This window comes from Heterocephalus glaber, unplaced genomic scaffold (genome assembly GCF_053883595.1).
Source record: "Heterocephalus glaber isolate CG9 unplaced genomic scaffold, H.glaber_assembly_v1.0 deba00000331, whole genome shotgun sequence".
Lineage (NCBI taxonomy): Eukaryota > Metazoa > Chordata > Mammalia > Rodentia > Bathyergidae > Heterocephalus > Heterocephalus glaber.
The window spans coordinates 35,318,976-35,331,759 of NW_028258142.1; the positions used below are offsets into that span (position 1 = coordinate 35,318,976).

General features: G+C 37.2%; 1 protein-coding gene across 5 annotated transcripts in view; it reads right to left on the bottom strand.

Moving 5' to 3' along the window:
• Positions 1-3,745: 3,745 nt before the first annotated feature.
• Positions 3,746-12,784, bottom strand: part of Ark2n (arkadia (RNF111) N-terminal like PKA signaling regulator 2N) — an 85,051-nt gene continuing 76,012 nt past the window's right edge. For all 5 annotated transcript variants that reach the window (XM_004855087.4, XM_087193107.1, XM_004855089.3 and 2 more), the window contains one exon: positions 3,746-4,561. In XM_004855087.4, coding sequence (XP_004855144.1) covers positions 4,372-4,561 — 190 coding nt within the window. In that variant the 3' untranslated portion in view covers positions 3,746-4,371. The remainder of the gene's footprint in view (positions 4,562-12,784) is intronic.

Below are 12,784 nucleotides of genomic sequence, written 5' to 3' on the forward strand. Positions count from 1 at the left end.
AATGAATTTCCTAGTTGTTAACAGATCTCTTTCAAGTGCAAGCAGAACTAAAAATTCCTGAGGAAAATTGAGAGATTCGGGAGTTGAGATATTAGTAAAGATGGGTTTCACCCATTCTCCTTCATGTGAAGTTATAAGCCATGAGATGTTATGGCAGTGGCTATCACTTTTATAACCAAATTTAAAAATCTGAAAGTAGACTCAAACTAGGGGGCAAGTTCATGAGGCTACCTTTAAAACACTCTATACCATATGTACTTGCTTCAGTGCAGCTGCAGTATCTTAACCTTGATGTGCTGGTCTCTGGGAAAAGACTACACATGAGGAAAAACCACAGGAGTCTAGTTCCCCGGAGCAGAGGTGCCCAACGCTAGGGAGCCTACAGAGACCTCTCTGAGCTCTTTCTCACTGGTCCTACCTGGAGAGGGAAGTAGGGGCTACAGGAAAGCTAATGTAGAACTATTCTGATCTTGAGCTGATACAGCACAGGCTACTTGGCCAAACATCTTGGGAGTAGGACTCAGGTATCATTTGGAAAAAATCAGGCACCTTACAACAATCTTAACAAAATATAATCCACTTTCACATCCAAAGTTATCTTGGGAGCTCCTCTAGGCTCCACCTAATTAACTGAAGCTGACAGTAAAAAAATTCTCAGAAAATATCATTGTTTAAATACACTCTATTTTATTTGTCTTAAAATAGTTTAACCTTTATGCTACAGACTTATTTCAAAAAACAGAAAATCTTATCTTGCACCAAAAAATATATATATAACACTCTGTTTTATTATTTTTTTCTCCAAAGACCATTAAATACTAAATGGAAACAAAAACTAAGTAATGAATGTAAAGAACCAAATTTCATTTTAAAAACTAGAGTTGCACATTTGAAAACTTTACTTCTACGCAATGATTTGTCGTCACTGCATCACGTCCATGCTTACACCCCAGCAACAGCAGATGTGTTAACCGCCAAGTGCATTGGTTCCTAGCCATACAATGGCTGACATTTCATGTTTATGGTACGAGAAGCAAAAGGTTCTATGACCTTTCCACTCTTTTAAAACACAAAACAACAAAAAATTTCCTAGTTATCCAGTGATTTTTTTTTAAGATCACTACCCTTTAAAATTTGTTAAAAGAATAAGTAGTGTTTTAAATAAAATGAAAAAATACAACAGCATTGGACTAAAATACATGATTATTTTAAACAAACAGTGCACAATCTGAGGAAGTTTGGTTAGGGTGCAATCATTTTTATATATACATGGAAGTCACATCATACACATTGGAGAACAAGGATTAGGGGCTCAGCTCTTTGCTTTAAAAAATGGTTAAAACTAAAATACAAAATTGTGTCTCAGGCTTTCTCAAAAACCTTGTGACACAGTTTAAAAAGCAGGCAACAAATTTTTTTGTTATCTAGGTGCTAATCTTCTAAAAGTAAATATGAGCAAATGACTAAAGTAGCAAATCAGACAGTCTGTGTTCACATCTGATGACAAAACCACAGTTTATAGAATACCTGATTGTAAATAATGGAGTCCACCTAGTCTGGCCCCTACCATCAAAATGAAAAATTACTGCTTAGCCACAATTGTAAGTTACAGGGTAATCATGATGATTCAACAGCTAGGGTGCTGCTCTGTTTTTTCAAATTGCAGGGGAAGGAAACTTAACCAAGTTGTGGTAATAAAGCAATTGGTGACCCACCTGTACCACTTTAACAGAGATGTTACTTTGAACAATGTCTTGTGAAGCATGAAGAATTATTTATGGTACCAAACGGGAAAATTTGTTTAAGAAAACAATCCCTTTAAAAGAAATTTCAAATGGTACAAGATCATAGAATGTTCTCATTAATACCTTGCCTGAAACTCCATTTCCACTCTTCTGGATGCAGTAATGAAAGAAGAGCTGAAAGATAATCTGATTAGTTATTAGGTTAAAAGTCCCAACCTAGAAGGTAGGGGAGAGAGCTGATTGTCTAACATCTCTTCCCTTTCCTCTTTTGCATCTTAATGCCTAAACTTCTGTTCTGGTACATCAAATCAGGTCAGCAGGGAGTTAGAAAAGGAACAAGTGAGGGAAAAGTGCAACCCAATATAAAGGCAAGAGGCCAGAAAAAGAGCCTGACTGCAACTCCACTCTGCCCCATCCACAGTGTACACAGCAAACCAAAGGAAATCACCTGCTGTATAGAGTTGGAAAAAACACACTATTAACATTAAAACAGGTAATACAAAAAACATTCTTTAAAACAAGACTGTGCCCTGATCCTGGGGTATGGGGAGGGGATATAAAGTTGCAAAACCTTCAAGTCATATATATACTCCATGCTACTCTCTTCTCAATGATTTTCCTGGAAAACACAGACCAGAAATTATACATTTCTGTTTTGTCTAGTATTTTACTTCAAGTTTAAAAAAACGTGTAACAGTAAAATTCAATAAATTAATCCTAAAGTAAAATGTGAAGGTCCAAGGATACACCAGTAGTGAATCTTCAGGAGGTCCTGTTTCGCTCTGGCCTCTGGGTCTTTGGTTTTTGTCTAAGATTGTGGCCATGTGAGAGAATGTGATATATGAGGTGCTAAAACTGAAGGTTCATGATCTTATTAACCTGGTCAATTAAAAATGGACTGGAGGAAAAAATAAAATGTTTGTGAAGAACAGAGGCCAGATCAAATGAGATGCTCTCAGAGAAGATCAAAGAACACATGCTAAAATACATTCCTGTGAAAGAAGGGGGTACACAGAAGAACTAAAGCAACAGGAAGGGTAAAGGAATAAAATTATCTTTACACACATACACAAAAAGAAGAAAAGGCCAGGCAGGTGGAACCAGGCAGACTTATGCATGCGCATGCAGGCTGTATCTCATTCAGCTTCAAGGCCTCCACAGCACCCACTCTACAGAGTGCTTGATGCAGAGCACGCACTGGGTAAATGTGTGTTCACTGAATGGAAACTGAAAATGGTAATTCTCATGCTTTTAGGACCAGAAAGAGCCACCAAGGCATTTGGGGAGGGAGATAGAGGGCCATAGCAACATCATTCGGTAACAGTGGAAACAAAAAACACAAAACAAAAAGAGCAAACAAAAAATCCAACAAAAGGTGAAGTCTTCTGAGCAAATATTGTTTCACTCCTCCCTGTGCACAATACATAGTGTTCTATTTCTAGATATTGCTTTAAAAATAATTCACTAGTAATTACGTGTTGTAGAAAAAAAGGTAGTAACTAATGCCACAAAACTCCAGTGCTAGCATTTCCCGAATTCCCTGAAGTTTCTACTACCTTTTGCCATTCCTTTAGATACTGTAAGATTTACAGTGCCATTAATGTGCTTTGTATCTGACTTCTTGTGGAATATTTTGACTTTTTTTTCCTTTTTTTCAGAAGGTAGAGGAGAAAAATACCCAAATACAGCATCAGGTCCAGTTCAGCTGAGGTGTTAAATAGTTATTATGCACCCCTTTTGGAGATACCAGCTGTGAAGAAGGCACTTTCCTCTCTGATTTCCAAGTGCCTTTACACTTAAAAGCCACACAGGTTTTAATGCTCTCCCATTTTTTGAACAGACCAGGGAAAAGAGCTGAGGGAAAGAGATTCTTCCATGTATTTTTCAGAACTCACTTCAGATGTCCAGAAAACCTCATGGTAGGTATCTATCCAAAATGCCTCTGCTCCAAAGAAAACATTTTCCAAAGAGTTAAAAATTATTGCAACAAGGAGACCAAGTAAGTCACTTAGTAGTATTTATAAACACAAAGGGCATGTCAATTATTTGTGGTGTGGGAGGTCAGCTAGGAGCAAAGTCAAGAAGGAAGGCAGAAGATTCAAGCTAAAAGAAAAAAATAATTATAATATTTTTGTCTTCTATTTTTAAAGAAAGGCTTTTAAATGTACATGCCCTATCAGGTGCCACTAAGGACCTGACTGGTATGTGTGCGAATGCCCCAAGGTGGGAGTGACAATGAGGTGGGCGAATAGTGGTCAAGTCTAGATATTAATTTCATTATACAGAAAAATAAATACAAGATTCAAAAACTGAAATCCACTTTACTTGGTAGTTAAAATACTATTCTAAAAGGAAGGCAACTTTCCTAAGATTAAAAGTCATCAATTAATATTTATCATTCTCATATTCCTACTGAAGGAAAGAAGAAACTGTTTTAACTGTGATGTTCTTTTCCTAAGTGACTTTTAATTTAAAAAAAAAAAAGGGAGGTGTGGTTCCATGAGTTTCAATTCTACAAATGCCACAAAGAGCTTCTGAAGCTGAAGCTATAACAATGAACTTCCGTGTCACAAAGAGGAGGAGGAAGTGGAAGGGAACAGTGCAGAGGAAACACAGTGACAATGTATTACAGTAGGTATTTACGTCTGCTATCCTCATCCAAGGTAAGGTCAACGACTTCTGCTGGTGAAGCCCAAGTCTGCTGGGGAGTCACAGTAGTCCATGACTGTGTTTGCCGGGTGCTAACATACTGTGTGCCAGAGCCATGCTTCCACGAAGAAACACTCTGAATCACACCCCCTCGAGGATGAACACACCTGCAGTTGACATGAAGAATAAAAGCTGGGTTAATCCCACCACCGGAAAAAGAGAAAACAATATGACTTCAGTTATACTGAGAATATTTTTAATGAGCCTATTATGCAAATTCATGAAACTCACAATCAAAACCCTTCTTCTTCCCCTTCATCCATGTCTGTCTGTCTCCCTGCCACCTCTATGTTCCATTGCTCTCTCAACTGACCCTTGTTTAAGGACTCTTGCCAGGGCTCTTGAATTGTGTCCAGATCAGTTACAATCAAGATAACAGCTTTCTGGATTCATTTAAATCTCCAAGATCTTCACAACAAGGCAAAATAAAAATCCACAGCAAAGTTAAGATGCCCAAACAATGTTAGTTGGCATAAATGAAAAACTAAGAAAATGGGTGAAATTTGTTTCTAAAATAAGTTTTGTACAATATTTGAGTAATAATAGCTTTAAAGAAAGTGCTGGTAATACCATTTCATAAATTAGACTTTCAAAATTCTGTAAGTACTGGGCCATACATAAAGGATCAATTTCTCATGTTTGAAAAGTCACAACAGAAACACTGAGCTCATTCATCAGAAATGTTCATGCTTGGGTTCAGTGAAAGGAACGAGGGTGAAGTACTCGGTTTAGAGTCCTTCAAAGGGCCTAGCAGAGGTAAAGACCTGTCTTGCAAACAATGAAAACTGTCTCAGAAACACTGACAGCTTGAATTTCACATTCCAGTCAAATAATGGAACTCAGAGCCGCCAGGATACAGCACTAAGTTTTGACTCAGATGAGAAGAGGGCAGGCAGCTCAAGCTACCACTGCTACTAATCATCCTCGTATCTAAACTATGAACTAGCAACCCATGGCATATACGAGAAGCAACAAATGGTATGAGTTTCATCACATAAACTGTTGCAGGGGCTCCTGAGCAGCTGTCCTGACAATGTGTATACAATGAATGGTGCCAGTCACCTAAAAATACTAGCTTTGGTGTTATGTCACCTGTATCACCAAGTTCAAATGCATTGGGGTGACAATGAAAAAACTTCAGTGGTAAAACTACCCCAAGGAATCCTACCACTCAGGAGGCTGAGGCAGGAGGATCGCCTTGAGTTCAAGGCCAGCCTGGGATACATAGTTCAAGACCAGCCTGAACTACACAGCGTGACTCTGTCTCAAAAACAAAACATCATCGTGACCCTGTCTCAAAAACAAAACATCATCATCATCATCATCATCATCATCATCATCATCATCATCATCATCATCATCATCAAAACAGGCTGGGGATTTAGCTCAGTGGTTCTGCTGCCTGCCTCGCAAGCACAAGGACCTGATCCCCAGTACCAAAAAAATAAAAAATAAATTAAAAATAAAACAAAAGGGCTGAGCATTTAGTTCAGTGGCACTGCACCTGCCTCACAAGCACAAGGTCCTGAGTTCTTCAAGTCCATGGTTCTTCAAGGCTAGTTTGAAAACTACAAAAAGAAGTGCTGAAAAATGGATCTCTTGGGCCAAAGGAACAAAACATGCAAGTTTCTTATACTACAAGAGGTCTGCCATCTGTTCATAAATGGGCTAAATAGCACTAATCCAGAGGCTGTTACATTTTCAAAACTCAGCTAGTGAAAAGCATTAAATTAAGGTACATAAAGAACAATCTTAGTCAGGTGTGGCAGTATATGCCTGTAATCCTAGCATTCTGGAAGGCTGAGGCAGGAATACTTCGAGTTCAACCCCAGCCTGGGCAACTTAGTGAGACCCTGTCTCAAAAATAAAAAAACATGGGCCAGGGATTAGCTCAGTGGTTCCAGCGCCTGCCTCGAAAGCGGAAGGTCCTGAGTTTGATCCCTGGTACCAATAAAAAAATAAATAAATAAAAAATAGGCTGTGGACATAGTTCATTGTGAAGGCCCTGAGTTCAATCCCCAGTACTGGGGTGGGGAGAGTACAACATCTAATCTAAAATTGTCCAATGTAGGGCCAGGGATTTAGCTCAGTGGTGCCACCGCCTACTTCACAAGCGCAAGGTCCTGAGTTCGATCCCCAGTACCAAAAAAAATAACAAAAAATAAAAAATAAAATAAAATAAAATTGTCCAGTGTATTAAGCAAACTCAGATTAAATGACCATGTAGTCATGCAAGAATGTTAATCATTCAACATTTATAGAAATGGTTTTGATAACTAATGACCAATAGAATACTACATTTACTAAGTAGTTTCACATATATTACCTTATTTAACAATTCTTATAGACCTTTAAGGTAAATATGAGGTTATCTCCACACTTTATAGACAAGAAAACTGAGGCTTAAATAGATTACACAGTTTACCAGGTCACTCCTTCAAAGTAGTAACCAAGGAATTTCAAGGCAGGTCTTATTTCAATTTTTTCTATATCACGTTGTCACTTTACAAATGTGTATATTATACTAGGTGAGGTAAAACATAGCAAGGTTTCAGTAGATAAAAAGTAGGCCCAGGGCCAGGGATTTAGCTCAGTGGTTCTGGCGCCTGCCTTGCAAGCACAAGGTCCTGAGTTTGATCCCCAGTACCAAAAAAAACAAAAACAAACAAACAAAAAAACCAAAAAGTAGGCCCAGGCTAACAAAAGAACCGTTCAAAAAGCTCATCTGCTTAGTATTATGGTCTCAAGATACAACCATTTCCCTACAAATGACTCAAATTTATCCTTCTCTGTGGCAGAGTAGTACTCCATTTTACACAAATACCACATTTTCTTTATCTATTCATCTGCTGATGGACATACAGACTGCTTCCAATATTTGTTATCAATTGTGCTGTTATAAACATAGGTATACACATATCTATGTCTTTACACAAAATATAAACAAAAGAACAAAGTTAATAGAAAAAAACGGAGGTAGCTATTTTGTAAAATGGAGGAAGATACAGAAACAAAGCATGTGTAAATAAGGAGAGGAAAAAGGGTTGAAGGGAGGGAAATGAGGAAAAAAGAATCAAGACATGATAAGTACAGGCACAAATTCCCTATGATGAATGTGATCATTATGTACATCAAAAGTGTGCTGCCAGCTATGGTGGCACAGGCCTGGAATCCCAGCCCTTGGGAGACTGAGGCCAGAGGATCACAGCAAGTTGGAGGCCAGCCTGGGTAGGATACATAGTAAGTTCAAGTCAGCCTGAACTATAAAGTAGACCCTGTCTCAAAAAAGCAAGTGTACCAATAAAATTAATTTTAAAAAAGAAGCCGGGGAGTGCACCAAGAGATGGAGGAGGAGGTAGAGGGAAGGGGATGAAAAAAGAATTAAGATGTGTTATGTACACTGTATATGGTACATTTCCTAGGAGGAACGGAATCATGTACTGCAAACATACTAATAAAAACTAAAAACTGGGAAAAAAACTCGTCTGTATGAGCACTAACTGAAGTAAAGCTGGCTAGAAACTTACAGAGACAGTCAATGTAATCTTTGGCAGAATTCCTAGAAATATATCTCTAAAGAGGTGTAAAGCTCCAACTGTTACTCTGCATTGCTCACTAAGTAACACATTACATAATAACAGGCAATAGTTTTAAGATGATTTTAACCTGTTTATTTTACAGAAGACAATATCAAGGCCAAAAGACAACTGGTCAATGTTGTAAGCAAGTTAAGGATAGAAGCAGAACAAGATTTCACTTCCATTCAGGGATAGAGACCCTGCACAACTATCTTCCATGGCACAACTAATCCTTCCTCAGACTACAGCTGAAGTACTACTATACCATGTGTGATTGACAAGATCACTGCCTGGTACCAAGTGGATTTGAGAAACATCAAGCAGATTCTAGAAAGTGTTTGGTATAGGAAAAGGACTAGGAATGAGAGGTTTAGAGACTATATTTGCTACTGAGAAATGGCTGAGGGAGAGCAGAATAAGGAGATGAGGCACTTCAACTATAGATCATGTGTAGATTTACCTTACTGAAGTGGTTCCAGATACTACAAACAACTTAAGCTACTTTAAGCAAAAGAGAGAACATATTAGAACACTGGAGCACCTAAAGATGATGGAACAAGCCTTAATCCTTTCAATTTATTTCTCTTCAAAATTTTAGATTCTCTGGAGAATATGATGATCTTAACTCTGTTCCAAAGCTTTCCTGGTTTTAATTAGCTGTCGCTGATGGCCAACTTTTGACATAGTTAGCTTACTATTCTAAGAAAACAACATAAATTAATCCTTTTTCTCTCATTTACAGAGCCTGAAGGGACCTCTTAGATAACATTCCTACTTATTTTTCCTAACTGAAAATGGAATGAATCCTTGTGACTATAGAAAATTGCCTATCTCCCCCCCTAGCTTTTTTTGATTAATGTTGGCAACTAATTCTATAAAGCAATCGGTCTTAAATTTACATGCAAAACTTTTATCAATTCATTTGCTGAGGGGTGAACCAAAATTAACAGAAATGATCATAGGATTAATGGATTAAAATGAGTTAACAATCTCCTAATTATTCACAAAAGCCTCAGATTAAGTATTATAAGAACTTTTCCAACATAGTTCCATAATAGAAAGATGTGCACTATATACATTAATCTTCCTAGAAAAATTACCAATGAGGCTAGTAAAAGAAAAAGAACCAAGGACAAAGAAAAATATCGGCATGAGGGTCACAGACATATGGCAAAATTAAGAGGACACAGAAGAACTAGAAATGTTGGGAAAGTCTCCATCTTACTAGCTAGGAATATCTTGTGAACCTGGAGTATCCAACAATTAACATCTGGAAATGTTAACAAATTTAGATATTATCAGAAGCTCACCAAAGCAATACAAAGCAGCCATAAAAGATGTATCCAACCATTAGTTCAGAAAGCATGCTTTCTAATCTATGACTAGAAGAAGCATAGAACCTACGGGAACAAACAAAATCACAGTAAAAGAATAGGGAAAGGTGTCAGCATGCAAGATAAGAAAAATAACCTTACCAAAGGAGGTGGTCACATCATAACTAGAATTTTTGAGTGCAGGTTAAACAAAAGGCTTCCAATGTGGAGAAATGGCACCCAACACAAGTCAGAGCAACACAATCCCAAAGAGAACAACTCAAGGGCAAAGCTGGAGCTTTAAAACTCTCAGAAAGCCCAAAACAACGTAGAATATCAAAAGGAAAAGTAAGAATAGGACAACTAGATCCAAACAAATATCTACACATGCAAATCAAATCAAAACAAAAAGATGTAAATCAAAACCTAAAACCTTTTTCCAAGTGATAGCCCTGCCAGAAGCACATCAATACTTCATAACTGCAACCCTAGACCTGTAAAAGAAATAAATTCCAGATGAGAACCAGGGAGCCAAAGGGGCAATTCTGAAGCAACCAATAAGAAAGTCTCTTCTCTACCTGATTCCTAGTGTTTAAATCTCAGTATGTGAAAGACTATCAGGCTACTTCTAAAGAAACTGCTAAAGATTTTTTAGGAAGATAGAATAGAGTCAGTGGGACTACTCAACCTAGACCCAAAGACCAATATAAGATAACCTCAAATGACACAGGATTTAGTTAAAAATACTCCAACAGAAACTATAAATTCTACATTCTATTGAATAAACAATAGTAAAAACCACTGAGGTTTCAAAATGGATTTATCATCTATAAGACATGATTTCTTCAAGACACAGTACAATGGATCAGAATAAACCAGTTTGATTTTTGGGTTTTTTTTTTTTGGTACCGGGGATTGAACTCGGGTCCTTATGCTTACGCAGCAGGGGGTGAAACCACTGAGCTAAATCCCCGGTCCTAAACCACAGCTTTTATGCTTCAGAGCCTGCAAGAAAAAGTCCTTGAAAATTATGCTATAGCATATTATCTAAAATGTAGACACAGTCACCTGACTTAGTCTGCATGGAACAAACATGTCTACAGAATAAAATGATAATCTAGATAAAAGATAAGAGAAGCTAAAAACTTCATAATGGAAGAAAAATTGAACAAAGAAGCTAAATAGAAGGGTGACTATAACACTTCTAGCCATATGGAAATAATAAAGTAGACAGACTTAGTAGAAGCCAATAGGAAACTGGACCAAATGATATGTCTTACTTAGCACACAGTAAGAGATTAGATAAACAATGTAAATTATTACCTACTCTTTCCTACTTTCATAAGATGAGTGAGTACAGTAAATTAAAATTTGAAATGTAACTCAAGAGGAATTAGTGAATGAAAAATTTGCTCCAGGCACAAGTGAAGATAATTTATTTACATAAAACTGTCAATAGGGTATTATAGTAGAGAGCCTCAAATTTTAAAAAATATAATGTTCCAGCAAGATCCTGACATGGGGCTTAAAAGGATAATGTCTACTTTGTAACATGTGAGATAAACTAATGGCAAACATACGCTGAAGTAATGGAAGAAATCCTAGTTCTTTATGTTTCTCATCCAATGGATAGGACAGCTTAAAGAGAACAGATGGAAAAACAGAATTTAACAGGAAAAAGATTTTTATGAAGGGGGTGAGATAAAGATTTCAGAATGAAAATTCTTACAACCATAACAAGGGAAACAACCATTAAAAGTGAAAATGTAAAAAGAAAGCAGCTACACAGGCATACTTTTAGCACAAATATGGAGAATGAAGTGCTAGGGCAATCCAAATTCCAATAAAGACAGACTTGCCTACTCTTGGCGGGGGTGGGGTGGGTGGGTGTTTGACATATTAAACTAAGAGTTAACTCTACATTCTTAGAGCTCCATTTGTTTAACTGAAAATTACTTTCAGAAAGTAAAATCAAATCTCACTAGAAAAAGGTAACCTCAAGCAGAGGTTGGTGGCACATACCTGTAGTCCCAGCTACTGACTGATGCTGAGGAAGGAGGATTACTAAAACCTTAAACTTTTTTTTTTTATTTTGTTTTGTTTTGCTTTGGTTTGGTTTTTCCTGGGTTTTTTGAGACAGGGTCTTGCCATGTAGTTCAAGCTGGCCTTGAACTCACTATGTAGCCTATCCTGACCTCAAACTCAGGACAATCTTCCTGCCTCAGCCTCCTGAGTGCTGGGATTACAGGCATGTGCCACCATGCCGATCAAAAACCAGTAAGTTTAAGACCAGCCTGGGAAACATAGTCAGCCTCTGTCTCAAATCAACAACAGTGACAAGGAAGAAAGAAGGAACTTTCAATTTATATACATCTGTCTTTCAACCCAACTCTATACTCCTAAATTCATCTTTATACAAACAATGAAAGAAAGGCTAGTAAATGCTTTATTAGCTTACTAGCCAGAGTAAAATCAGATCAAAAGGCAAGGTAATGAAAATATTGCTGTTATATACCTATTTATCAGAAAATCACAACTTAGCCCTTCAGGTATAAGAGAAAAGGTGTTTGCTATACAGAATACACACATTCTAAAGTCTACATTTTTGTTTTGTAGGTACACGTATATTTTAAACATCCAGAAGAACTACCTCTGAGATGGCTGTAAATAATTCTCCTGGACATGCCTTAAAGTGGGAGTCAGCAAATTTTTTTGCAAAGGGACAAAATGTAAACATCTTAAGCTTTGGGGTCATACAGTCTGTTGAAACTACTCAACTCTGCCACTAGAGTATAAAGACAGTCGTAGATAATGAGCAAAATGAACTAGCAAAACTCTATTAGAATAACTTAACTTACAGACATTAAAGTTTGAATTTCATATATTTTTCATATCTCAAAGTATTTTCCATCCAATTATATAAAAATAAAAATGTGAAAACCATTCTTAGCTCTCAGTCCCTGGAAAACCAGGCAGCAGACCAAGTGTGGCCTGTTGGCCACAGTTTGCTGACCGCTACCTTAAAGAATGCCAAACTTTATAAAAATTATATTCATAATACTACACATTAATTTGATGTCTTACAATTCTTTTTCCTTGAACTAGCAAAAGAGGGGTAACGTCAGGTTCATGTTCCCAGTTCCCAGTTTATATTTCAAAGTAAAGTGAAAGGCAAGAAAATAGGAATGAGAAAGTGGGAGAGCAGAGGTACCTATCCCTTTAAGAGAACAATTGGTCAAGCTATCTATACATTTGCTTAAAATAAAAGAGAAAAACATCAGCTCTAGTTCATATACATGCATGACTGAAATGTTCTTGATACGAAAAAATACACAACATGCCCTGAGGCTCCTATCATATCTCAACAAAGTGATTCCTAAGCCAAAGAAAACTAAGAGAAAGCCTCAGCTTTCATGCCAGCCATGGCACAAGGTCTATC